The 25089-nt window shown below is 37.8% G+C and overlaps 1 protein-coding gene across 2 annotated transcripts in view; it reads left to right on the plus strand.

Annotated features, from left to right (window-relative positions):
• Positions 1–24268, plus strand: part of rargb (retinoic acid receptor, gamma b) — a 100116-nt gene extending 75848 nt beyond the window's left edge. For both annotated transcript variants that reach the window (XM_079844471.1, XM_079844472.1), the window contains 7 exons: positions 12317–12465; positions 16077–16218; positions 16938–17101; positions 18501–18677; positions 20160–20364; positions 21326–21484; positions 22191–24268. In XM_079844471.1, coding sequence (XP_079700597.1) covers positions 12317–12465; positions 16077–16218; positions 16938–17101; positions 18501–18677; positions 20160–20364; positions 21326–21484; positions 22191–22516 — 1322 coding nt within the window. In that variant the 3' untranslated portion in view covers positions 22517–24268. The remainder of the gene's footprint in view (positions 1–12316; positions 12466–16076; positions 16219–16937; positions 17102–18500; positions 18678–20159; positions 20365–21325; positions 21485–22190) is intronic.
• The last annotated feature ends 821 nt before the right edge of the window (positions 24269–25089 follow it).

Below are 25089 nucleotides of genomic sequence, written 5' to 3' on the forward strand. Positions count from 1 at the left end.
TTAGGCTTAAAAGTACATATGTGCATATTTTTATGCAAATTAATACAAATATTATTTGCAAATAGTTCAAAATTATTATTTCCCAACTAGAATTAGACCTAGACTTTCCTTCACGGTTCTGTTTCTATAGGCTTCATAAAAAATCGCCGTGCCCCCCCTCCAATGTTCAAGACAGGGTTGCGGCCTTGCTGTAAACATCTGTATAGCCCACATTTTTTGTGTGCCATGACACAAACATGGCCACTGTCATTAAACCAAGCAAAGTAAAAAAAAAAACTTTTTTAAAATGACCAATACATTGAGGTACTCACTCAGGAACATTAAAAATGGCCAAGCTACCTCTCTTGGACCACTTGAGATGGATTGACAGTTCTCTGTATATGTAAATCCAAAATAAAATAGTCACGGCGCTCTTCCAGCAAGTCCAGGTGCTTCAACAAAAAGTCAATAGAAAAGACTGTGGGCCCTATCATACATCCGGCGCAATGCGACACCAGGCACGACGCAAGTGTGTTTTGCTAGTTTCAGCTCGACGCAGTTCTCATTTTCAGGTCCAGCGCCATGTTGTTTAATTAGCAAATGCACTTGCACCCATCTGTTCGCCCATGGGCGTCTGGTCTGAAAACCAAGTGTGTTCAGGAGCATTGTTGGTGCGTTGCTATTTTGAGGAACTGAAAATGACTGCACCATTGACCAATAAAAACCTGGTCTAAAGTAAATAGCGCAGTATTTTTTGTGTTATTTAAAGGGCTTGTTAGTAATATGCGCCTATAGGCGGGTGTACAACATGCATACAATCTGCTTATTACACACACAGGGATGCGCAGCAGCACACACATCTTAAAATATTAAAGATAAAAGGATTCCTCAATGGAGAAGCGTTCAGTCTTTCCACTTGCAAATTCCATCATGTAAATAGCGAATCCGCCATGGTGCGAGCGCAACTGGCTTTTAAAGGGAATGGGAGATGAGACTCTGATTGGTTTATTGCATGTTACGCCCAAAACACAGCCATGACTCTTTAAGAGACTTTGTACAACCCTTTTGGACCATGCGCCTGGCGCGTTGACCATTTTTCCCATTGTTAAACTAGCAAAAGTGGATTCGGACACAAGCTCATGCTCTACTCATCACCCTGATGGAAACACCCCCAACAAACCCAACATAACAGAAACTTTTCTAAACTAGCATAACAAAACATGAATCACTTCTAAATACCCCACTTAAAATGAATCTTGCACAAAAAACATTATACAACAACACTTAATTTCAGCACTCTCCATTTTGAGTGTCATGGCATTTCCAATTCCAGCCCATGCAGTTACAGTAAAATTTAAGTCTAAATTAAAAGAAACAAGTTCATGAAACTCAAAACAATGAAACAATTAAGATTACTTACAATGTATCATGTTTTGATAACTCAAAAGAAAAAGAAAGTTCTAAATACTCATAAAAGTTAATTTGTTTAATTTGAGTTGGCTCTACTCAAACCAATTCATTATTTTAAGTGTTAGGGTTTACATTGTGGGTTAAATAAAATATTTAAATGTGTGTGTGTTAGGTCTGAGAGACCGCTCTATTTATTTATTTATGTTTTCACCTATTAAAACTTAAATTTTTAAGTGTAATCAACTTGGTTGAACAAGTCATTTCAACTTAAATTATATTAAACTGACATAAGTTGAAACTGCTTAAAATATTTTGATACGTTAAAGAAACACTTTTTTTTATATATATTTCCTATAGTTGAATCTTGTATAACTTAATTTTTTTTTGAAGAGTCAATAGAAAAACACGTCATGACTTTTTTCATTTTTACAGTGTATTAATATCTAGCTGTATTGGTGCTCAAAGTCTGGTCATATGCAGGCAGAGGCATTGTGTGCATTAGCTCATGTTCAGTATGTAGTTTCACACAGGTGCTGGTTTGACTCGAGCACAGCTTGTTAGAGGATTAAATGAGCTTTTAGTCTTGCCAAAGACTGTGGCCTTTGTTACGTGTGTGAAAACAAGAATCGGCTCAGTCCACAGGCATGAGCATTATGTGTTTTGAAATATTTGAGGGTGTTATTTTCAAAATGGTGACATGCCAGGGCAGGGAAATATCTGTGTGCATCTGTGTGAGTCCCGGGTGCTCCGGTTTCCCCCGCGATACAAAGACATGCTGAATGGGTAAATCAGAGGCTCTAAATCATCCGTAAATGTGAGTGTGTGTATGTCTGTGTGTGTGTTGCCCTGTGACAGACTGGTCATCGGTTCAGGGTGTGTCCCTGCCTTTGGCCAGAGATGCTGGGATAGACTCCAGCACCCCGAGACCCTACAGAGGACAAACGCCTTGAAAAATGCATTGATGGATGCAGAATACATACAGACTAACCCTGACCTAAAACAATCTTTTGCCAAGTTTGATTCAAATGCAAGATGCTTTTATCCAAGCGATTCATCTTAAAGAGGCAATAACACAAAGAGAAGTGCTTCTAATACAAAGTTTAAAACATCAGTAGTACAAAAGGGAGGGACTAAGAAATAGAGAAAGCACAGAAGATACAAGTTTTCAGCTGTTGAATGATGTCAAGGAACAGCAAATGCTCTCTTTAAAGTAACTTCACGAGCTGCAAGAACGCTCTAAAAAATGCTGGGTTAAAAACAACCCAAGTTGGGTTGAAAATGGACAAACCCAGGAATTTAGGTTGTTTTGACCCAGTGAATGGGTTAAGTGTTTGGTTAAAACAACCTAATGTTGTTTTTAACCCAGCATTTTTAGGGTGAATACGTAAAAAGTATGTTTATTACTATTAACATAATATTGATGTTGATGAATGCAATAGCAATTGAGTTAATCGCAATTACCAAAACAAATTGCATTTCGGACGATGCCATTCAACAATAGGACAGTCTTTTTTTCAAACTATAGGCTGTTACACTATTACAACCATTACAGTCCTGAAAATATTTAGAACATAAGAACAATAACAACTCATTATTTAAGGATTAGCAAATCAAATGAGGTTTTAATGCCTCAATCCCATATCAAATGTTCAGAAATGTAGGCATTTACAACAATCTTGTTTTGGAAGCAAACCTGAATTGACCCAACTTGTTAAATTTCTCAGCAACACTTCAAGTCGAATGTTGGTGAGATGTTACAAAATCTAACAACACGCAGAAAGCCTGTAAAATCGACCGTGTCAGCATTTGACTAAAAAAAGAGTCAAGACAAATAATGTTTGCTGCATTCAAATGCATCCACACAATTGGATGTTCTTTTAAGGTTTCTTCTTCTTCATTCCTATATAAAACAATGTGTTCACTTCAAATCTGTGCACTGATTTGCTTTTGCTCGACGTATATTGGAATTCAGAACATCAAGAGCTTCATGAACGCCTTTTGTAGCTTTTTGTGACTCAATCATGCAGTTCAATCCATCCACACATACAGTACAACCACGCAGAAGAAATGAAAGAGGCATTCATCTCTGCCCTCAGTCTGCAAACCATTATGTGTCTGTTTGGATCCAAAATATATTAGACACATGATTAATGTATGAGTGATTTTGCATTTCATTTTTCCTGTGTACTTTAAAAACAACATCCTTTTTCTGTGCCAGTACATTCATTGACATTGAAATATACTTGGTATACTTACTTTAGTAATTAGCCTATAACTGGGTAATAACTAGTTACTAACCCTGAATATAATCCTAAACCTAAACTTAACCTATGTAGTTACCCTGTAAACCATCAAAAAAAAAAAAAAATTAAGTTTGGAAACCTTAACTTAAACAAATTAGTTCAATCAAATTAACTTTTACGAGTATTTAGAATGTTATTTTTTCTTTTGAGTTCACAAAACTTACACACTTTAAGTACATTTGAATAGTTTCTTCGGTTTGAGTTTTATGAACTTGTTTCTTTTAATTTAGACAAACTTTAACAAAAACTCTATTTCCCAGAATGCTTTGGACACTCAAAAGAGACAGTAAATGCCAAAATTAAGTGTTATATAATGTTTTTTTTTTGTGTGCAAGATTAATGTTATGTGGGAGATATATTAGTGTTTAATGTTTTGTTATGCTGATTTAGAAAAGGGGGGGGGGGGTGCTCATCATGTGACGAGTGGAGCACGAGTTTAGTTTGAGAACAGATATATGTTAAATGTATATTTCCATACCCAGTTGGCAATTGCTATACTATGCTAATGCTATCAAAGCATTGTGTGTTTCTAATTATAATTGCAAGTTAGCAATTATAGAATTAGCTAGTTGAAGCTAGCTAAGTTTCCACTTCCACCACGTTGCCAAAATAATTGAAATTACGATATTTTTTTTAATTAAATGTATGAATTAGTCTACTCAAATATTTCAAGTTAAGAGTAATTATAACATATGAGTACAAAATAAAAACCTGCAAGTTCTGTTTACACTGTAAAAAAAAAACAGGTCTCCAATTGAAAATTTTCTAGTAAGCGATCACATCTAAAATATTTCAGTTGGCCAAATTGAATTTCTTGAATTTTAATTGAATTAAATTGCATCAATTCACAGAAATTCAATTTGGCCAACTGAAAAATTTAGATATGATCGCTCACTAGAAAATTTTCAATTGGAGACCTGAATTTTTTTTACAGTGTACTTTTACATTTTTTATTTAGTTTTTGCCAACTTATACAGGTTATGTACCCAGTAGCGTACTTTGGGTAAGTAGTGCACATAATATAAAATAAACAAGCAAGACATACATTTGGTATATTTAAACTGATTATACAAACAGAGGAAGAGATGGACTGAGAAATGAGAAGAAAGATGATACATTTAAGACATAGAGAAGTTGAACATAAAACGGCCTAGATTTATTCTGTCCATCACTTGCTGGCAAAACTAGGCCATACTTGTATGTAATGTGTACGCATACATTTTTGTATGTTTGGATATACACTGAAGTAACCTTTGTACACATATACTCAAATGTATGTAGTCATATCTGAATCTATTACTAATTCATTAAATAATAATAAAACATTAACAACGTACTAGTCTTCTTGAGCAGAATTTACGTGATGCTTCTCTATCGAGTGACAATTTGCTTCTTTCCGATGATGCCCCGTTTACACTTGGTATTTTAATCCATCTCTTTTGTCCACTTTCATCCACTTCTGTCCTGATTTATTCAAGGGGAGGGTCCATGGGTGGGTAAATGTATGGCCGTTTTCAGATCATTTGATGTAATGGACAAAATAATCTCTCACAATTTACATATGAACACGACTGGAGTTGACGGAAAGACACGGAAAGCAGCAGCAGAACTCTGCGAGTGTGTGTTAGAAATCAGGAACGGTGAAAGAACATTGTGATTGGTACATTTTTCATCTTTAAACCAAACTTCGGTCCTCAGCCAACAACGAAAATCGTCCCGGTGTGAACAGGCCTTTAGAGTAAGAGAATATTCAGGACTCAGCCCTGACCTTAGCCATCATTTGATTAGATAGAGTAGATATTGAAATATTATATATTTTAATATTGAAGTACAATATACTGTAAAATGTTATATCTACATAATTTTTTATGAAATAAAACATTAAATATTAGAGATAAAAACTAAAAAGGTCCAACTAACCCCACACATACCCTACCCATAATTTCTCCCTTAAATTAGAGGGAAATGATGCAGAATAACAATGATGTAGAAGCACCAAACCCTGGTTGTAAGGATAATCTTGACAAACTGTAAACGGTCCCTCAAATCTGATTGGTTGATTGAAATACAAAACAAGGATGTTAATCCAGGATGTTAACATGTTGTACTTGGTGAAATCAGGTTCACCGGTGAGGTCTATGCCATTGGCTCACCAAGTGTTTTTATGGTTGTTAACATTACCAAAAAATAGTTGGTAAATTTGCCCAATTTTATACAGTCATGCCTTAATACCAGGCGTAAACTGGGCCTCTAGAGAGACTGCGCTCACCTGATAGTGTTGCTGAGTTTCCTGAAAGACCCGGATTAAATCAGTGTTTCCATCAGCTCTTCCATGCAATCTGAGCCGACAGAAAGAAGTTGGATTGTCATGCTGAAGTCCTCAACTCCTTTACTGATAAAACCTGCATCACCTTTCACCGTGTTTGTTGTCTAAATAGTGCGGGCACACAGTAATCTGCATAAATATGGATTTAAAAAATACAATCTAACAAGCTCGATTAACTGCTATTTCAAAAATGGTGGTCACAAGTTTGTTTGTGTTCGTCCCAGCCCCTGACGCAAGCGGTTCTTACTTCTAGACCAGCAATGTTTTGGTGCTACTTAAGAACCACTTTTCCTGGTTCAAAGCTGGTGCTTTGGGTGTGGAAAGACAAAGAACCGATTTGAAACTAGGCTCTGGCTCCGAACCAGCACCAGCACCAGCACTGCCTTGGTGGAAAAGGGGTATGTGCGGGTATATGTGCGGGTATATGATCTTCTGAGGAAGATCCGGAGCCGAAATTCAGATATGATAATGAGCGCTTGGTTTGTGACACGAGCGACTAATCACAACAGACTGGCCCATCTGACCAATCAGAGCAGAGTAGGCTCCCGGAAAGGCGGGGTTTAGAGAGACCGAATCCTTGATCAAACTGTTTCAGACACTGTGAGAAAAGAGCTGATGCTGCAATGGATATTAGAGAAAATTAAAGTGTTTTTTAACCTTGGATGCGTGTAAAACTGTTGTAGGAGACAGCAAAACAACATTAGGAAACTTTAAAGGTGCTGTAGAATGCATTGACACAATATTTTAAATTGTTATATGATATCTACATAGAAGGTATGTCCATTTCAGGCCACCTGAATGACACTTTAATTTAAGCAGAAAATCTCAATTGGAGATTGCTGAAATGCAACTTACTTGTTTATTTATTGGAAAAGCTCTGACTGGGGAATTTAAATTATTGAAATAATTGGCAACCACAAGCATGAACACCCACGCACAAGATTTACATATGACGGTGGAAACAATGGTGTTTGCGGCCAGTATGTCAGTTCCATGTACAGAACTCTCTTATTATTCAACTATGCCAAGGTAAGTACAGTTTTCCATTTTATGGCACCTTTAAAGAAGCATAATTTATAGAAGTAAGTCTATAAAATTAATTCCAGTTCAAAAATCAATGGTAAGTTAAGCTGTTGGCAATGGTAAATGTACAATTTTCAATTGGTAAATGTTTGTTCTGAAATCTGATTATACTGTCAAGTGCCAATTCCAAAAATAATAATTTCTTTAAGTTTAATAAGTTTCTTCTGAACACTCCACCTGCTTTACTTCAAAACCGACCATAGACTACTTCATGTATTCTCCACGAGTCATAAATAGCATGTCAAATATAACAAAGAGAGAAAATGGAATGGGAACAGAATAGCATTCCTTCTTTCTTCCCCTTTATGTCTGTCAGTCATTTCTCTGGTGGCGCCAGGTTTCCACTCCTCCAGCACAAAAGGGGCTGATGTTTTCAGAGCCGCTCTGTGTCACTCAAGCATTGCTGCCATATAAACACATAAAGCCAATTCAGCCTAAGTTACTACATAAACACAGTGATCAGGTTGCGTTCTCACCCACTCACTCGCCCATCACCCCGACCTTGTGTTTCACAGAACATTATGTGTAAGAACTACAGCATTCCAGAGACTAACCCATGACAGAACCACACAAAATCCAAAGAAATAAATAAATAAAACACTCAATATCAGTACTTGACCCTATAACCTACTGCATAATGCACAATAATATACACATGCAGCAAGCAAATGTCTGTTTCAGCTTTGAGTTTGATTATTGCTTTGTGTCAAGTTAAAATTATTTCAACTTTTAAAACCATGTCTTGTGACATTCTGTTCTGTTTGTGACTACAAGAATGTCCTGTGTGAACACCCACTTGTATTGTAAGAAAATATGTTCTACAAGTTACACAATAGACTATATACTTCAATAAGTCAATAAGCAGGTCATATTTAAAAGAGGCTGTGAGGAATAGGCTTGTTCAGTATGTCGTACAATCTTAAGGTCTTAAAAATCATGTCTAATATTTACTGAATTTTCAGTGTTTCAACATCTACATTTTGTGCCTTATTTATGAAAGAAGAACATAATTCATTTCTATTCACAAATCCATTCTTGCATATACATTTTGAATGAAGTCTCATATGCAAATAAAACAAGGCTTCATTTATTTGATAAAAAAATACAGTTAAACAGTGAAATATTAAAATAATATTTTCTATGTGAATAAAGTAAACTCAAAATACATTATTTTAAAAAAAAATCAGGATTCTTTGATGAATAGAAAGTTCAAAAGAACAGCATTTATTTAAAGTATAACTCTTGAAATGTCTTTACTGTCACTTTTGATCCGTTTAATGCATTCTTGCTAAATAAATGAATTCATTTCTTTTTAACAATTTATTAATGTATGCGTCTGTTCATGCAATAATGCATCTGTTTATGCCTCATGAAATGGGTCCATTGAACGCATTAAACTTCTTCCTATCGCAGCTTTGTTTTCATTCCAGTCAAATTAAATATGGCGTCTACCCAGACTAAGGTCCATACATGTTGAAAAATTTGAATATCTGCTGTTAACAAAAAACCTGGGTTGTGACTTTGGAACGTCTCTAGCACAGATTTCTGCACTGTTTGGAAACGAAATGTCCTTTCATAGTTTGCCAAATGTCACATCGTCAATGTAGCATATTTTATCTCAGCTGAGGTCGCGATTAGATCATTGGCAGTATTTGTGTGACTCTCGGTTCACGTTCATGTCTTGAGAAGCCAACGCTGCTGTCAAAGCCAAGGTCAAAGTGAAACTCACCCTCTCTCACGCATTCTTCGTTTGTCTCCCCCACCCCCCTGGTTTTTATGGGATTTCTCATCTATACCTTCTCTCATTTTGCTCTTGTTAAACAGTGCCCGTGGAGGGACAGAGGGAGAAGAAAGAGAGAATGAGAGGCACATTTGGTGGATTCACTCCATTCAGTAGGAGGAAGGGGCGAAGGCCTCTCTGGGCAATAAAATCTGCCCCGTTTTAGCTGTTTTTCTCTCATTTTTTACAAGAGGAGAGTGAGGGGACAGCTGCTGCTGGTGTGAATGGCTGGCCAAGGTGACTCACTGCCAATAAAGTGCCGGTCAGGCAGGCCTCAGGCCTCGGTCAGACCACAGACGGGCTTTACGGGTGATCTTGAGACTGGACCTCTAGTAAAAAGCCAGTCATCCAGGCCTGAGGAATTTAGGGTCCAGGAAACAAGAGCATGAGGGGGGGAAAGGGTGTCTAGAGGTGAAAGTTGAACCAAGTGACAGCGTGGACTTACACAAAATATATAACACTGGATTCGCACGGTGGTGTTTAAATTTGGCAAACCGTGTTATATTATATGTTTGCGTCTGTATGGCTGCTTTCCAGGATGTTTATGAATCAGACTGTGGGACCATTTGGGTGCGTGACAGCGAGTCGAACACATGCTGGGGTGTCAGTCCAAGCATGTTATTAATTCATCCTTTTACACTTTACAAAAGGGTTTTGTTTGTTAACATTGCTACATTAGTTAACATTGACTAACAATGAACAATTTTACAGCATGCCTTTTATCGGAGTGTCTATTTACACTAAGTGCAAATAAACTGCCATAATTTTGTCTTGCCCAACCAGACGTCAGTGGGTGGAGTTAGTGTAAATACTAAATAGCCTATATATACAGATTATCTCTAATCACTGATTATCTCTTCATCACGGCACCTGTTAATGGGTGGGATATATTAGGCAGCAAGTTAACATTTTGTCCTAAAAGTTGATCAGAAGCAGAAAGAATAAGGATTTGAGCGAGTTTAACAAGGGCCATATTTTGATGACTAGACAACTGGGTCAGAACATCTCCAAAACTGCAGCTCGTGTGGGGTGTTCCGGTCTGCAGTGGTCAGTATCTATCAAAAGTGGTGCAAAGAAGGAACAGTGGTGAACCGAGAACAGGGTCATGGGCGGCCAAGGCTCATGCATGTGGGGAGCGAAGGCTCAAGAAGTTCAAGAAGAATTGCTCAAGAAGTTAATGCTGGTTCTGATAGAAAGGTGTCAGAATACACAGGGGATTACAGTTTGTTGCATATGGGGCTGCATAGCCACAGACCAGTCAGGGTGCCCATGCTGACCCCTGTCCACCGCTGAAAGCGCCAGGAGGGCACGTGAGCATCAGAACTGGACGAATGTGGCCTGGTCTGATGAATCACGTTTTCTTTTACATCACGTGGATGGCTGGGTGCGTGTGCATTGCTTACCGGGGAACTGTTTTGGCAGTCCAGTCTTTGGTATATATATATATATATATATATATATATATATATATTAGGGATGCCACAATTTTCAATATAATATTGAACCGTTCGGTACGGCATTCACGGTTCAATACGCGCTTGTGAATTGCATTTTGCATTTAATTAATTATTTTACTACAAATTCTATCATTTGCCTCCATCCCAATATACTGAACAACGCGACATACATTCACATCACATGTTAGTGCTAGAGTTATACTCACGGAACACTGTAGTTATTCACAATCACGAGAGTTCATTATTTGCATGCGTTTTAAAACCTTCATTCACGTGCATATGCACTGTTTTAGATTGCGCTTCTCCGAGCGTGCGCACTACACGTGATTACTGGACTAAGTAGTCTTCATGCGCTAATACTGTCAAATACACACAAGGTTAACATAAACACAGTCGGTTATGTCTAAGTGAAAGTAAAATCGGCGTGTCTATTAGATGCACGCAGGTCTTAAATTGACAGCAACGCAGCCTAGTGAACGCGCTGTCCTTAAAGGGACATTATTTACTCACTCTAATATTGTTCCAAACCTGTATTCATTTCTCGATGACAGAATTTTCATGTTTGAGTGAACTATTCCTTTAATGTTAATACAACAACAAAAGACAAAGAGAAAATCCCTCACTGCTCTTGACTGAAAAACTTTAATACAGTAGCTTTAATAAGAATCAATGTATATTTTATAGGGAAGTCTATGTAGTGTTTTATTTTTACATTATGCATTACATTTCATACTTAAATACTGCTGTACAGCTCTGAGCTGCAAGTCTAAATCTTTATATATATATTTATTTTATATTTTACAATACACTAGGAATGTGTACAAGGGTTTTTTTAAAGTAAAGTTTTAAGTTTAAGTGAGGTTTTTCAATTTTTTTAAGTAAAATAAAGAAAGAGTATTGTAATAAAACCTCTCCTTAACCTCTTGCGGTTCCTGTCGCCTAAGAATAGAATAGCAAAAAACTGATGTCACGAGCCATCAGAACCGAACCGAACCGAAAACCGTGGTTAAAAACCGAGGTATGTATTGAACCGTGGACTAACTGTATTGTTGCATCCCTAATATATATATATATATATATATATATATATATATATATATATATATATATATATATATATATATATATATATATATATATATATATATATATATATATATATATATATATATATATATATATATATATATATAATGACACCGTATTGTAAAGTGTTACTATTCATGCATCTGTCCTGTTAGTTCATTTTTCTCATCTCTCTTCTCTTTCAGCAGCTCTGCTCCTCAATGTGCTCTCATAATATTTATCTTTGAGCTCTGACCCCTGGGCAGAGGCTTCCTAATGCATTTGACAACCTCAGTCATCCTTATTCTCTTACATTGATATGTTAAAGAGGACATATTATGCCCTTTTTCAAAGTCACATTTTTGGGCTCTACTAGAGAAGGTTTTCCTTCTCGAATGTTAATTATTTTCCGCTATATTCTCCATTGTTGCAGCTCCTCTCTTCCCAGTCTGTCAGTAACGCTCTGGGGGGCAATTCCCGAAAGCATCGTTAGCCTCACTAGTTCTGTTGATATCAGCGTAGTTTAACGAGTCTGTGTTTCACAAACAGCATCGCAAAGTTGTGTTGTTGGAACGCCAGCTCTAATATTCAGTCCCCTAATATTCTTTAAAATGGCAACCCATCTAAATTCAACTCATTATTTTTGATGACGCACCAAATGCTGTTATATAATCAAGAGAGCACCATAAACTCACCAATCTTGCCAAGCCACAGGCTGACTTTCAAAAATATGTTGTGAGAACGGAAGGTTACACAGAAGTGGTTTTGTTGTTTAAAGAGTAAGTGTACATAGATTTTTAGATTTTTGAAGAGTGGTGAAGTGCCTGTAGGGCTTGAGGATTTGAAAAAGCAAGGGAGATTCTTGTCTTAGTAATCACCTCTAAATATCTTCTTTTCTTCCTGATCTCTGCAGCGGTGGAGACCCAGAGCACAAGCTCAGAGGAGATGGTTCCCAGTTCTCCTTCTCCACCCCCTCCTCCTCGTGTCTATAAACCCTGCTTTGTGTGCCAGGACAAATCTTCTGGCTATCATTATGGAGTGAGCTCTTGTGAGGGCTGCAAGGTACGCACTCTTATAATACTATAAAGACTTCTGTCAGGCGCTTCATTTATATGACTGTTTAGGGGTTCCCAGCATCATGAGATCATTTTATTGATTTAGTTTTAGTTTTAGTTTTAGTTTTAGTTTTTAGTTTTTTTCAGTATTTAGCTTTCATTTTTAATTTTAATAAAATAGTATTAATTAAACAGCTTGTAAACATACTTTATCGCTAGAAAAAAATGATTGACCTGTTAAACATGAACGCATTATGCAATCATTCAAGTAATTTCTCCTTATATTGAACCATTTGGCAAAAAAGGTTCTTTAATTTTCAGTCAAGAACCCTAGGATTCTATTTAGAACCACAGTGAAAAAAAGATACTTTGGACCAAAAAAAAAAAAAGTTGCCGCAGCCAAATGTATTTGTTTTTCTCCAATTATATATTTGATTTGGTTCAAACCTTACGTTTTAAATGTGAATATTAATCAAAAATAGGCTATTTCTTTTCACAAAGACAAAAACATACCTTTTTTTTTACCTTATTTTTTTACCTTATATTAATTTTTTACCTTATATCATACTTAATCAATATGTTGTCTTTAGACATAAGCCATAAGCTTAATTTTAACATAAACAAAAGCTAAGTTAGCTAAAAATGTGAAAAAAGCTAAAAACATTTTGTTAGTCAAAGTTTAATTTAGTTTACTCTCTATAAATAAAGATAACTCTAAAAGACCTCACGGCTTATTCTGATTTAAAGATAAATATGCATCATATTTTCTGTTATGTTGTAACAATAATAATAATAATAATAACAATAATAATACAATCGGTAAAGCTAGCCGTTATGTGTTCTGTATATGAACCCTCTGGTGTTAAGCAAAAAAAGTATTTAAACAAAATAGTTTCTTTTAATTTTTCAAAATGAACAAAACGTGTTTAAAACAACAAACATGATTTTTGATTAAACCAATATTAAAATGACACATACACAAATCAAAACCTGTCTAAAGTTAATTACGTCTCAGTCCCATATTGGCAACAAGATTTGTGTCAATTACAATGTAATTACATTATAAGATCACATGCATAACAGTAAGCAAAGGTCATGGTTTGAGTGCTGCCACCTAGTGCTACTGTCAAGTTCCAGACTTATGATTTCATTCACACGTCTATAGTGCCCTCTGCTGACTGCCCTGGTGAAGATGATCAAATCTGTTCACTATTATACATTAGATTTTGAGTTGTTTTTATGACCTAAGCTCCATGAAATCACAAAGGATTTAATTTTATAGTTCAAACTTCTAAAAACGTGTATATGGGCCATTCTCAGCATTCAAACTGCTGTCCCATATCCAAAAACACATTTAAAGAGCATTCAAGGAATCAAATATTAGATGCTAACTAAGATCTTTCTATTATCTATTGAATCCCACAATACTATTTAAAATATCCATAAGCTTAATACATATATAAAATCAACATTTTTTTCAACTTTCACATTTTCAAACTTTATGTAAAAAAATGTGTCCCGCATTTTCATGTCGCTACCAAAACAGTGTATGTTTTAGTCCACTGGCTGATTTTAACCACACCCTTTTAACCTATAGGCTACATTTTTGATCAGGAAATATTCCTGTGTCCCTCTCTCTCAAAGCCTTACTTTCATAGATAGGTCCTATCATTTTGAGGTAAATGTGTTAATAAGTCTGAAAATGTGTAACTTTAAGGAACGTCACTACCAAACAACTTTTTTTGGGTGTTATTCCATAAAATAGAAAATGTGTAGAACTGTTCAGAACTGTGCTAGCTAACCATGTGCTGATAAGTATCTTTGAGCTAGGCCCAAACATATCTAAAATTGTCACGACCGAAATATGTGGTAAAGTTTCGGTTGCAGAGGTGGATAGTAACTAAGTAAATTTACTTGAGTACTGTACTTAAGTACACTTTTTGAGTATCTGTACTTTACTGAAGTATTATTTTTTAGGGAAACTTTTACTTTAACTTCACTACATTTGAAAGACAAATATCGTACTTTTTACTCCACTACATTTCTATCAAGATCCTCGAAGTCAAAAGTCGTTTCTGTGGCAGCTTTGCAAGTCAGTGGATGATTTTGTTTCTTCTTTAAAAGTGTTTTTTTTTTTTTTTGCAAAATGTAAATGTCTGGGAGAAAGAGAAGCATAGACGTATGGATGAATCTGAAAAAGCATGATGAAAAAGCTCAGTTCAGTCTGTTTTTTGTGCCTCTCAGATGCCAGAGTTCGAGTAGCGAAATGAATAGAGCTTTCTTTTGTGTTTTTTCACACTTAAACAGACCAATACACACAAAATGTCCATTTTTATTTTGGAAAGTATTCATGTAAACAAAGTTGATTATGTCTTAAGTGAACATGAACAGTTGGGGGAATATCGGATGTGTATCAGTGTGTAGGATTTGTGCATTCTGCCTTAAAGTGACAGCAGCTTTGTAAAAAGCTTTGTAACTTTTAAGTATTTAAATGAGTTTAAGGTGGTCGTATGGAGCATCACTGACTGGCTTAAACCACCATGGCAGTGTGTGCATTTATACAACAATGCAACAATAATAAAATAATGCATTGACATAAAAAAGGAAATTTACTTTGATACTTAAGTACTTTTAAAAGCAAGTACTTCTGTACTTTTACTTAAGTAAAAATATTTTTTAACAACTTTCACTTGTAACAGAGTAATATTTGACCAGTAGTACTTTTACTTTCACTCGAGTAATGGAGTTGTGTACTTTGTCCACCTCTGTTCGGTTGTGACCATTTTAGATATGTTTGGGCCTAGCTCAAAGATGCTAATCAGCACATGGTTAGCTAGCACAGTTCTGAACAGTTCTACAAATTTTCCATTTTATGGAATAACACCCAAAAAAGTTGCTGACACCCGAAGTAGTGACAAAAGGGAACACATAATCATTTTTGGGGGGGAAATAAACAAAAAACATTGTTTTGCAAAACAGTAGTATTTTAGTATGCTTTAGTATGTTTTAATATGTGAGTTAAAATTCTGTCATATGATGTGGTCACTACCAAAACATTACTGTCACGACCGAAACATGGGGTGTTTGTCAAAAATAAAGTATATTGAATTATCAGCTAAGAGGTTATTATAGAGTTTGGGTCAATGTGTGTTCAAACTAATGAATCCTTTACTCTGAAATCAGTATGAACAACTTTATGCTTTTTACAAAGAAAGATTGGATTCAAAATACAACAAATTCTGATTGATTTACATGTGAACACTTTTTTTGATAAAATAGCAAAAAATATATATTTACAAGGTAGAAGTAAACAAAATCTTAATAGGTCAGAATAAGCCTTCTTATTGAATTATTTATTATTGTGTTTCGGTAGTGACAAATTTGGGGAGAGGAAAAATATTCCAAAACTTTCTGAAAATACCATATGAGAATTAACAGCACGTTTACTAGAAATGTGTACCTGGGATATTATACAATTTGCATACATACAAAATTTTGAGAAAAAAGACAAGATGTTTCAAGATGTTTCCAACTCTGACTCTGACTCTGAACCAATTCTGTAGAATGTATATAGTTATATCTTTGTGTTTCTCTCTCCCTTGCTCTTCTCTGTATCAGGGTTTTTTCCGTCGCAGTATCCAGAAAAACATGGTGTACACCTGCCACAGAGACAAAAACTGCCAGATCAACAAGGTGACGCGCAACCGCTGTCAGTACTGCCGACTGCAGAAGTGCTTTGAGGTCGGCATGTCGAAGGAAGGTAAAACTCAGAGCAGTCATACATCACCAATTTTACTGTTCTTAGTTCAAACGACCAAGTCTATGATTGTATGAACAGTTTTCTCAAAAAATGTCTTGTCGGCATGAACAAAACCCTAAAGAAATTGAACTCCACGGGCTCTAGCATACACCCAGGCAATGCAACGCAAGTATTTTTTGCTATTTCGGCCCAACGCAGTAATATTTTCACGTCCAGCATCACGTTGTTTAAATATCAAATGCACTCGCACCCATCTATTCACCCATGGTCTGAAAATCAGGTGTGTTCAGGCGCATTGTTGGCGCGTTGCTATTTTGAGGAACTGAAAATGACGGCATTTTTAAATATTAAAAATAAAAATAAAAGGATTCCTCTCTGGAGAAGCGTTCAGTCTTTCTGCTCACAAATTCTGCATGTAAATAGCGAATCTGCCATGGTGTGAGCGCAACTGGCTTTTAAAGGGAATGGGAGATGAGACTCTGATTGGTTTATTGGACGTTACGCCCAAAACACACTCGTTAATAGACTAGGTACAACTCTTTTGGACTGTGCGCCTGGCACGCTGACCATTTTTCCAGTCCTTAAACTAGCAAAAGTGGATTCGGACACACCCTAAGTGCACCTGCGCCGTGAGCTTCAGACCATGTGCTCGGATCATTAAAATAGGACCCCAAGATCAACTCTGCTGTGTTAAATTCTGTTTGTTGCTCTTCATTTAGCAGTGCGGAATGACAGGAATAAGAAGAAGAAGGACATAAAAGAGGAGGTGGTTCTTCCAGAAAGCTACGAGCTGAGTGGAGAACTGGAAGAACTGGTTAACAAAGTCAGCAAAGCACACAGGGAAACCTTCCCTTCGCTCTGTCAGCTGGGAAAATACACGACCGTGAGTCCTGAGCTCCCACACTTCATTCTCAACTGAGTTTTAGTTTCTCGATTAATATGGGGTCATAGATACTACATGCATGTAAAACTGTAAAAGTACATTTCAAACGGAGGATAACATGCAGTACACTGTTTATATGTCTCACATGACTGTGTGTAATGTTTATTTAGTGCAACAAGAAGTGAAGCAGAACTATGACACAAATATGAATAGCCTACTATTACTACTACTATATACACCGATCAGGCATAACATTATGACCTAATATTGTGTTGGTCCCCCTTTTGCTGCCAAAATAGCCCTGACCATAGCATGGACCCCACTAGACCTCTGAAGGTGTGCTGTGGTATCTGGCACCAAGAGGTAGATCCTTTAAGTCCTGTAAGTTGCGAGGTGGGGCCTCCATGGATCGGCATCTGCTCCTCAAACCATTCCTGAACCATTTTTGCTTAGTGGCACAGCACATTATCCTGCTGAAAGAGGCCACAGCCACCAGGGAATACCGTTTCCATGAAAGGGTGTACATGGTCTGCAACAATGTATAGGTATGTGGTACATGTCAAAGTAACATCCACATGGATGGCAGGACCCAAGGTGTTCCCCAGGTAAGCGGCGCACATGCACCTGGCCATCCACGGGATGTAAAAGAAAACGTGATTCATCAGACCAGGCCACCTTCTTCCATTGATCCGTGGTCCAGTTCTGATTACATGCTCACTGCTGGCGCTTTTGGCAGTGGACAGGGGTCAGCATGGGCACCCTGATTGGCCTGCGGCTATGCAGCCCCATACCCAACAAACTGTGATGCACTGTGTATTCTGACACCTTTCTACATAACCAGCATTAACTTCTTGAGCAATTTGAGCTACAGTAGCTCGTCTGTTTGATTGGACCACACAGGCCAGCCTTCGCTCACGTTCATCAATGAGCCTTGGCCGCCCATGACCCTGTCGCCAGTTCACCACTGTTCCTTCCTTGGAGCACTTTTGATAGATACTGACCACTGCAGACCGGGAACACCCCACAAGAGCTGCAGTTTTGGGGATGCTCTGACCCAAACTCGCTCAAATCCTTATGCTTGCCCATTTTTCCTGCTTCTAACAGATCAACTTTGAGGACAAAATGTTCACTTGCAGCCTAATATATCCCACCCACTAACAGGTGCTGTGATGAAGAGATAATCAGTGTTATTCACTTCACTTGTCATAATGTTATGCCTGATCGGTGTATATCTCCTACTGCCATCACTGCTGCTGTACATCCACACACACAACAACTTTCACCTGTGTTTCTGAATTTCCTCTCAGTGATTTAACAATGATTACTGTTTATGATATATTGGTTTAATTGTATGGGAATGCATGGAGAAGTGTACTCAAAGTTTTACTCTCTGTTTCAGAACTCCAGTGCGGATCACAGGGTTCAGCTGGATCTTGGACTGTGGGATAAGTTCAGTGAGCTCTCCACAAAGTGCATTATAAAGATTGTGGAGTTTGCCAAACGTCTGCCAGGATTTACTTCACTCACCATTGCAGACCAGATCACCTTACTGAAATCTGCCTGCCTTGATATACTGGTAAATACAACAGAAACTATAAAATTGACAACCTATAAACAACAAAGTTGTCTCATCTCAAGGTTCAATTGGATTTTTTTGAAGCTTGGAAACAAGACTAATTCTTTCATTTTAAAAAAACAGCTAGATATAGCATAGTGGAAGTCGAAAGAATGCATTGCTTTAAAAGTTTTTTGTTTAGATGTCACATCTTAATTCAGTGCACATGGTTTGGGATTCTGAAAAATCAATGACACCTGTTTACTCCTGAAATTAAGATCGGTTTTGGTCGATCAGATCACAAGTGAATGACACTAAATACAGGTGTAAACTAAGTCTAAAACGTTTTGCACTTGTCCACTTTCAACCACTTCCAGAGGTAGTTGAAAACGCATTCAACCGGATTGCTTTCGTAGTGTAAACGCTCCAGTGGTCGTATGTATTCGAACACCCACAAAAGGCAGTGAAAGTGGACAAAAGAGACAGATTAAAACAGCAAAACATATCTTAATACCAACAGGTCCATTGTGCCCCTTCATATATACACCATATAAGTGTTGGACACACCTCTTAATTAATGAATCCAGGTTATCCAATCAGACCTGCTGCCATAAGTGCATAAAATAATGCACCTAGCCATGCAGTCTGCATTCACAAACATTTGTGAAAAATGTTCATTTTGAAGAGCTCAGTGAATACAAGCATGGTACTGTGATAGGATGCCACCTTTGCAACAAGTCAGTTTGTTGAATTTCATCCCTGATAGATATTCCACGGTCAACTGTAAGTGGTATTATTGGAAAGTGGAAGTGTTTAGCAGCAGTACAGCAGTAACTCAGCCACGAAGCGGAAGATAACGGAAGATCACAAGTCCAGAGTGGAGCAGAGTATCCAATGCAGTGGAGCAGAGTATCCAAGTGTAAAGTTTGGTGGAGGGGGGATTATGGTGTGGGTGAAAGTGAAAGGAACTCTTAATGCTTCAGCATGCCAAGACATTTTGCACAATGCTATGCTTCCAACTTTGTTGGAACAGTTTAGGGTGGGATGTTTTCTATTCCAGCATGACTGTGTCCTGGGGCGCAAAGCAAGGTACATAAAGACATGGTTGGATGAGTTTGGCATGAAAGAACTTGACTGGCCCCGAACAGAACCATGACCTCAACCCCTTTAAACACTTTTGGGAGTAACTAGAATAGAGATTGTGAGCCAGGCCTTCTCATCCATCTTCCGTGCATGACCTCACAAATGCTCAACTGGATGAATGAGCAAAAATTCCAACAGAAACACTCCAAAATCTTGAGGAAGTCCTTCGCAGAAGAGTCAAAGGTGTTATAGCTGCAAAGGGGGGGACCAGTTTAACCACATTCATGTATTTAGGATGCAATGCCATTAAAGTCCTTTCCGGTGTAATGGTCTGGTGTAATTGTCCATAGAGTGAATGTATTTCTTAATTGTCAAAATATGATTCACTTTGTCTCAATGCAGATGTTGCATTTCTTGCAGATGTTGCGGATTTGTACTCGCTACACTCCAGAGCAGGACACTATGACCTTCTCGGATGGGCTAACTCTCAACAGAACACAGATGCACAACGCTGGTTTTGGCCCACTCACAGACCTGGTGTTTGCTTTCGCCGGGCAGCTCCTGCCTCTGGAGATGGACGACACCGAGACAGGGCTCCTTAGCGCCATCTGCCTCATCTGTGGAGGTACTGCGACCTCTGTGTGAGTGAGTGTGTGAGTGAGTGAGTGAGTGAGTGAGTGAGTGAGTGAGTGAGTGTGTGAGTGAGTGAGTGTGTGAGTGTGTGAGTGAGTGAGTGAGTGAGTGAGTGAGTGAGTGAGTGAGTGAGTGAGTGTGTGAGTGTGTGAGTGTGTGAGTTTTTTAGTGAGTGTGTGAGTGAGTGTGTGAGTGTGTGAGTGTGTGTGTGAGGGTGTGTGTGAGGGTGTGAGTGAGTGTGTGAGTGAGTGTGTGAGTGAGTGAGTGTGTGAGTGAGTGAGTGAGTGAGTGAGTGAGTGAGTGAGTGAGTGAGTGTGTGTGTGTGTGTGTGTGTGTGTGTGTGTGTGTGTGTGTGTGTGTGTGTGTGTGTGTGTGTGTGTGTGTGTGTGTGTGTGTGTGTGTGTGTGTGTGTGTGTGTGTGTGTGTGTGTGTGTGTGTGTGTGTGTGTGTGTGTGTGTGTGTGTGTGTGTGTGAGGCAGTGAGTTAGTGAGTGAGTGTGTGACTATTTTATCTCTTGAGTGCTACACTCTAAAAAGGTTCTATATGGCACTAAAAGTGGTTCTTCGTAGTAATCATAGAGGAACCACTTTTGGTGCTATATAGCACCATATCTTAACATGTTCTGTATATGGTAGCGGTGCTATATAGCACCTTAGTCAATGGTGCTATATAGCACCTTAGCAAAAGAACCACTGAAGAACCGCTGAAGAACCACTGAAGCACCAAAATTGGTGCTATACAGCACTTAAAAAGGTTTCCCTATGATTACGAGCCAATAACCAATTTTAGTGCCATATAGAACCTTTTTATTTAGAGAGTATATTCATCTTTGCACCTTCAGTAGTTGCTGTTTAGATTGCCCTGTTTCTTTTATAAACATTTTGACTCCATGGTTGGTTTATTCCTTCTGTTGTTGTCATGTCCTGCCTTTCTCTGACCGGCTGAACGAAAAGACCGCATGGACCTGGAGGAGCCTCATCGGGTGGATCAGCTACAGGAACCTCTGCTAGAGGCATTAAAGATCTACGCTCGCCGCCGACGTCCCAACAAACCTCACATGTTCCCACGGATGTTGATGAAGGTCACTGACCTCCGAGGAATCAGCACTAAAGGTAGGCCATGTTCATGTCTGTATGCTTTAAAATATGGGTTATGTAGTTATCTCAGTATGATAGTCATGGAACATTACATTGTGATATGTTTAAAGTGTGCTTGACAGTGCCAGCAAACCCTGTTCACTGTTATAATGTGTTTCAAGAGTTATTAAAGGGTTAGTTCATCCAAGAATTCATCCAAAATTCTGTCATTAAACCGTAAGACTCTTGGAACACAAGCAAAGATATTTTTGATGGAATCTGAGAGATTTCTGTTCCTCCACTGAACTCTACGCAACTACCACTTTCAAACCACAAAAAGTTAGTAAAAACATCATTAAATTGTTTAAATATTTTGTAAATAAAGTGGTAAATTATATATATAAATTTTTTTTTGCACAAACAAAGCGCTCACGTTGCTTGATAAAATTGAGGTTAAACCACTGGAGTGTCTTTTACTTTTATGTCTTTACCTTTCTGGGGCTTGAAAATGGTAGTTGCGTTGCTGTAAATGAGGGATAGAAAGCTCTCAAAAGTATAGAAGTTTACCCAACTATGATGACTTCTGCTTATGAGGATAACGGAAATGTGAAAAGGGTCCACTAGTCGTACTACCTGACTACTTGCTGCAAACTCTACCACAAGCTCATGATATATATGTCAAATATAGACAGAGATTAAAACCTTGAAGCATAAAGTTGATCATGCTCGTATGCTTCCTCAGGAGCGGAGCGAGCCATCACTCTGAAGATGGAGATCCCAGGCCCGATGCCTCCTCTGATCAGAGAGATGCTGGAGAACCCTGAGGCCTTTGAGGAGAGCTCTGACTCTAAAGACAATGCAGCTGCCGCCCCACTGCCGCCTCCCGCCATCCAGGCCATCAAACGCGAGAGGGATGAGGAATCCACCCTGGAGGATGAAGAAGACGAGGAGGATGAGTGTGTGGAGGAGGGACGGGACAGAGCAGGGGACAGTGAGGATGAGGAATGGGGGCTCCTGCAAGTGGACATGGGCGGAGCTAGAAAGAGTACGACAGGAAGAGCGCAGTGACCGCTGGAGGACAGTATGTATGTGGATCTGATACATACAGACAACTGCGGCCAACTTTGTATTTTAGACACCTGATCAGTTGATACAAACAGATTTTCCATCATCCAGTCAAACAAATTGCATCGTTTCCCATAATGACTTTATATGACACAAATAAACATGCACAACTTTGCACATCAAGTTTCCATCAACTATCCAAAAAGCAGTAAAAATGACATCCTAAAAACGGAGAAAACCTGCCAACACTGTTACTTCAGACAGTGTTACTCTAACTGAATAGAGAGAGAAAAATTAAAACGAGTGCAAGGCCAGAGAAAGATAAGCCATTGTGCCAAATCTGGAAGTTTCTTGGTATATGCATATTTTGTACTACTTTTGGAGATGCCAAATATTTGAGAATGCATCCCAAATCCTTGTTCTTTAAGGGAAGCATTGTTCACGACTGTGTATCGATGCATAATCAGAACTGATCAATGAGAAAAGAGAAAAACAACAAACCACCACATAAATGACCAATTCAAAGCTCTAAAAAAAACTTTTATTACTCATACATTTACTGCATAACTTTGTACTCTTGATGTTGCATTGTCTCAGTTATATTACATTTTGTATTTGCATACCTTTCAACAACTCTATGCTTTTTTCGATGTGTTTTTACATGTTTTTGAATACATGCTTTTCACTAAACGTTTTAACAGGTTAGTATAAATTCACTATCCTACAGCCATACTCTACATCCGAATTTGACATTTATACCAATTCTAGGGTTTGGGGCATTAGAAGATTATAAAATTAAATTTTCAGACTGATATTTTAAATTGAAAATAAAAAATTTAGATTTATAACATTACATCACATTCATTACATTATTACAAATCAAACCTTTCACTCAGGGCAAATCAAGGACCAAAGGCGATCTACAGTCTCTATATCAGAGAATGCGCGCACTCTTCACGAACATTTGATCTTTAGCTATACTGTATCATTACGCAAGAAGTAACATTAAAAGCTGAAATGTAACATTTTACTCTGGGATCTAGAAGGGTTACGTGAATAGGTATTAAAAGCAATAATACACTGAGATCTCTATAGTAATGTGTAAAATATGAGCCGAGCATATGTGGCGTGCACAAGCGATTACTTTCAATCCCCTAACTGTGTCAAAAATGTTCCCTTGTAGGTAGTGGGGAAAAAATGCTAGTTAGGCGAAGGTTCCATACACAGCTCCAGCAGATCCGAGAGGCTTCAAGAAAGTGTTTTACTCAGTTCCTTAACTCTTTCCCTGCCATTGACGGAATTTTCCGGCTTTGCATGTTTTCATTGTTATACAGTAGGGGGCGTGATTACGCATCTTCTGAAAGAGTAAAGAATCTCCTGATCAAAACACAGGAAAAAAAGGACCAGAAACAAGTGATAAAAGCATTGCTTATGAACGTTGTAGCCTTTGACAAAAACCCGATTTTCTTAACTTTCATTACAATGTTGCAAACTTACCCACATTCAAATGTTGATTAAAAAAAGAATGCATGTTATATTGCATGCTCAGATATTCATACGACAAAATATTCTGTGGGCCATTACATTTTTGTGAAAATTATCAAAAATGCTGGCAGTGGCTGGCAACTAAAAAATAATTGAAAAAACGCTGGCGGGGAAAGATATATCAGGTATTAAAGATGTCGTTAAAAAGTTAATCTCACTACAGTGGTTCTACAATAATTTTATGAAGCGACGAGAATAGTTTTTGTGCGCAAAAAAAAAATCAAAATAACGACTTTATTCAACAAGTTCTTGTCTTCCGTCTGGGCCTCTGACGTGAACCCACAAAGCACCACAACGCATGCGCGAGAATATGACGTAGAGCCAGCATTCTGACACATGACCCGGAAGCGAGGAAGTTTGTTTACAAGCAGAGGAAGGCGTGCCGTATCTAATCTGTTGAATTCTACATTGATTGTGCTTTAGGTCTTGGCATAGCCAAGACACTTTAGCACCATTTTGAGCACTACGCCAAGACCTAAAGCACAAAAAAATGTGTCAGAACGTTGACTCTACGTCATATTCTCACGCATGCGTCATGGTGCTTCACGTCAGAGGCCCAGGCGGAAGACAAGAACTTGTTGAATAAAGTCGTTATTTCAATTTTTTTCGCACAAAAACTCTTCTCGTCGCTTCATAAAATTATTGTAAAACCACTTCAGTACACTTTAGTACCTTTTATGGATCTTAAGAGAGGAAATGTCATTGCTGCCAATGGAGGCCTTTCTGAGCCATCAGATTTCAACAAAAATATCTAAATTTGTGTTCCGAAGATGAACAAAGGTCTTACAGGTGTCGAACGACATGAGGGTAAGTAATTAACGACAGAATTTTCATTTTTGGGTGAACTAACCCTTTAATGGCTGTTCGTCAAACTCATATATAAGAAGTAATTAAATAAAGATACCATACCAAATAAAAAAATACAAAAACGGATTTATTTCTTATTGTTAAAACTAATAAACCATTTTAAAAACATCTATAGCATACTAAAATGTACTATGGTAAAACCATGGCTTTCTTTGAAGTGTGTT

The sequence above is a fragment of the Gobio gobio genome, assembly GCF_949357685.1.
Source record: "Gobio gobio genome assembly, chromosome: 19".
NCBI lineage: Eukaryota > Metazoa > Chordata > Actinopteri > Cypriniformes > Gobionidae > Gobio > Gobio gobio.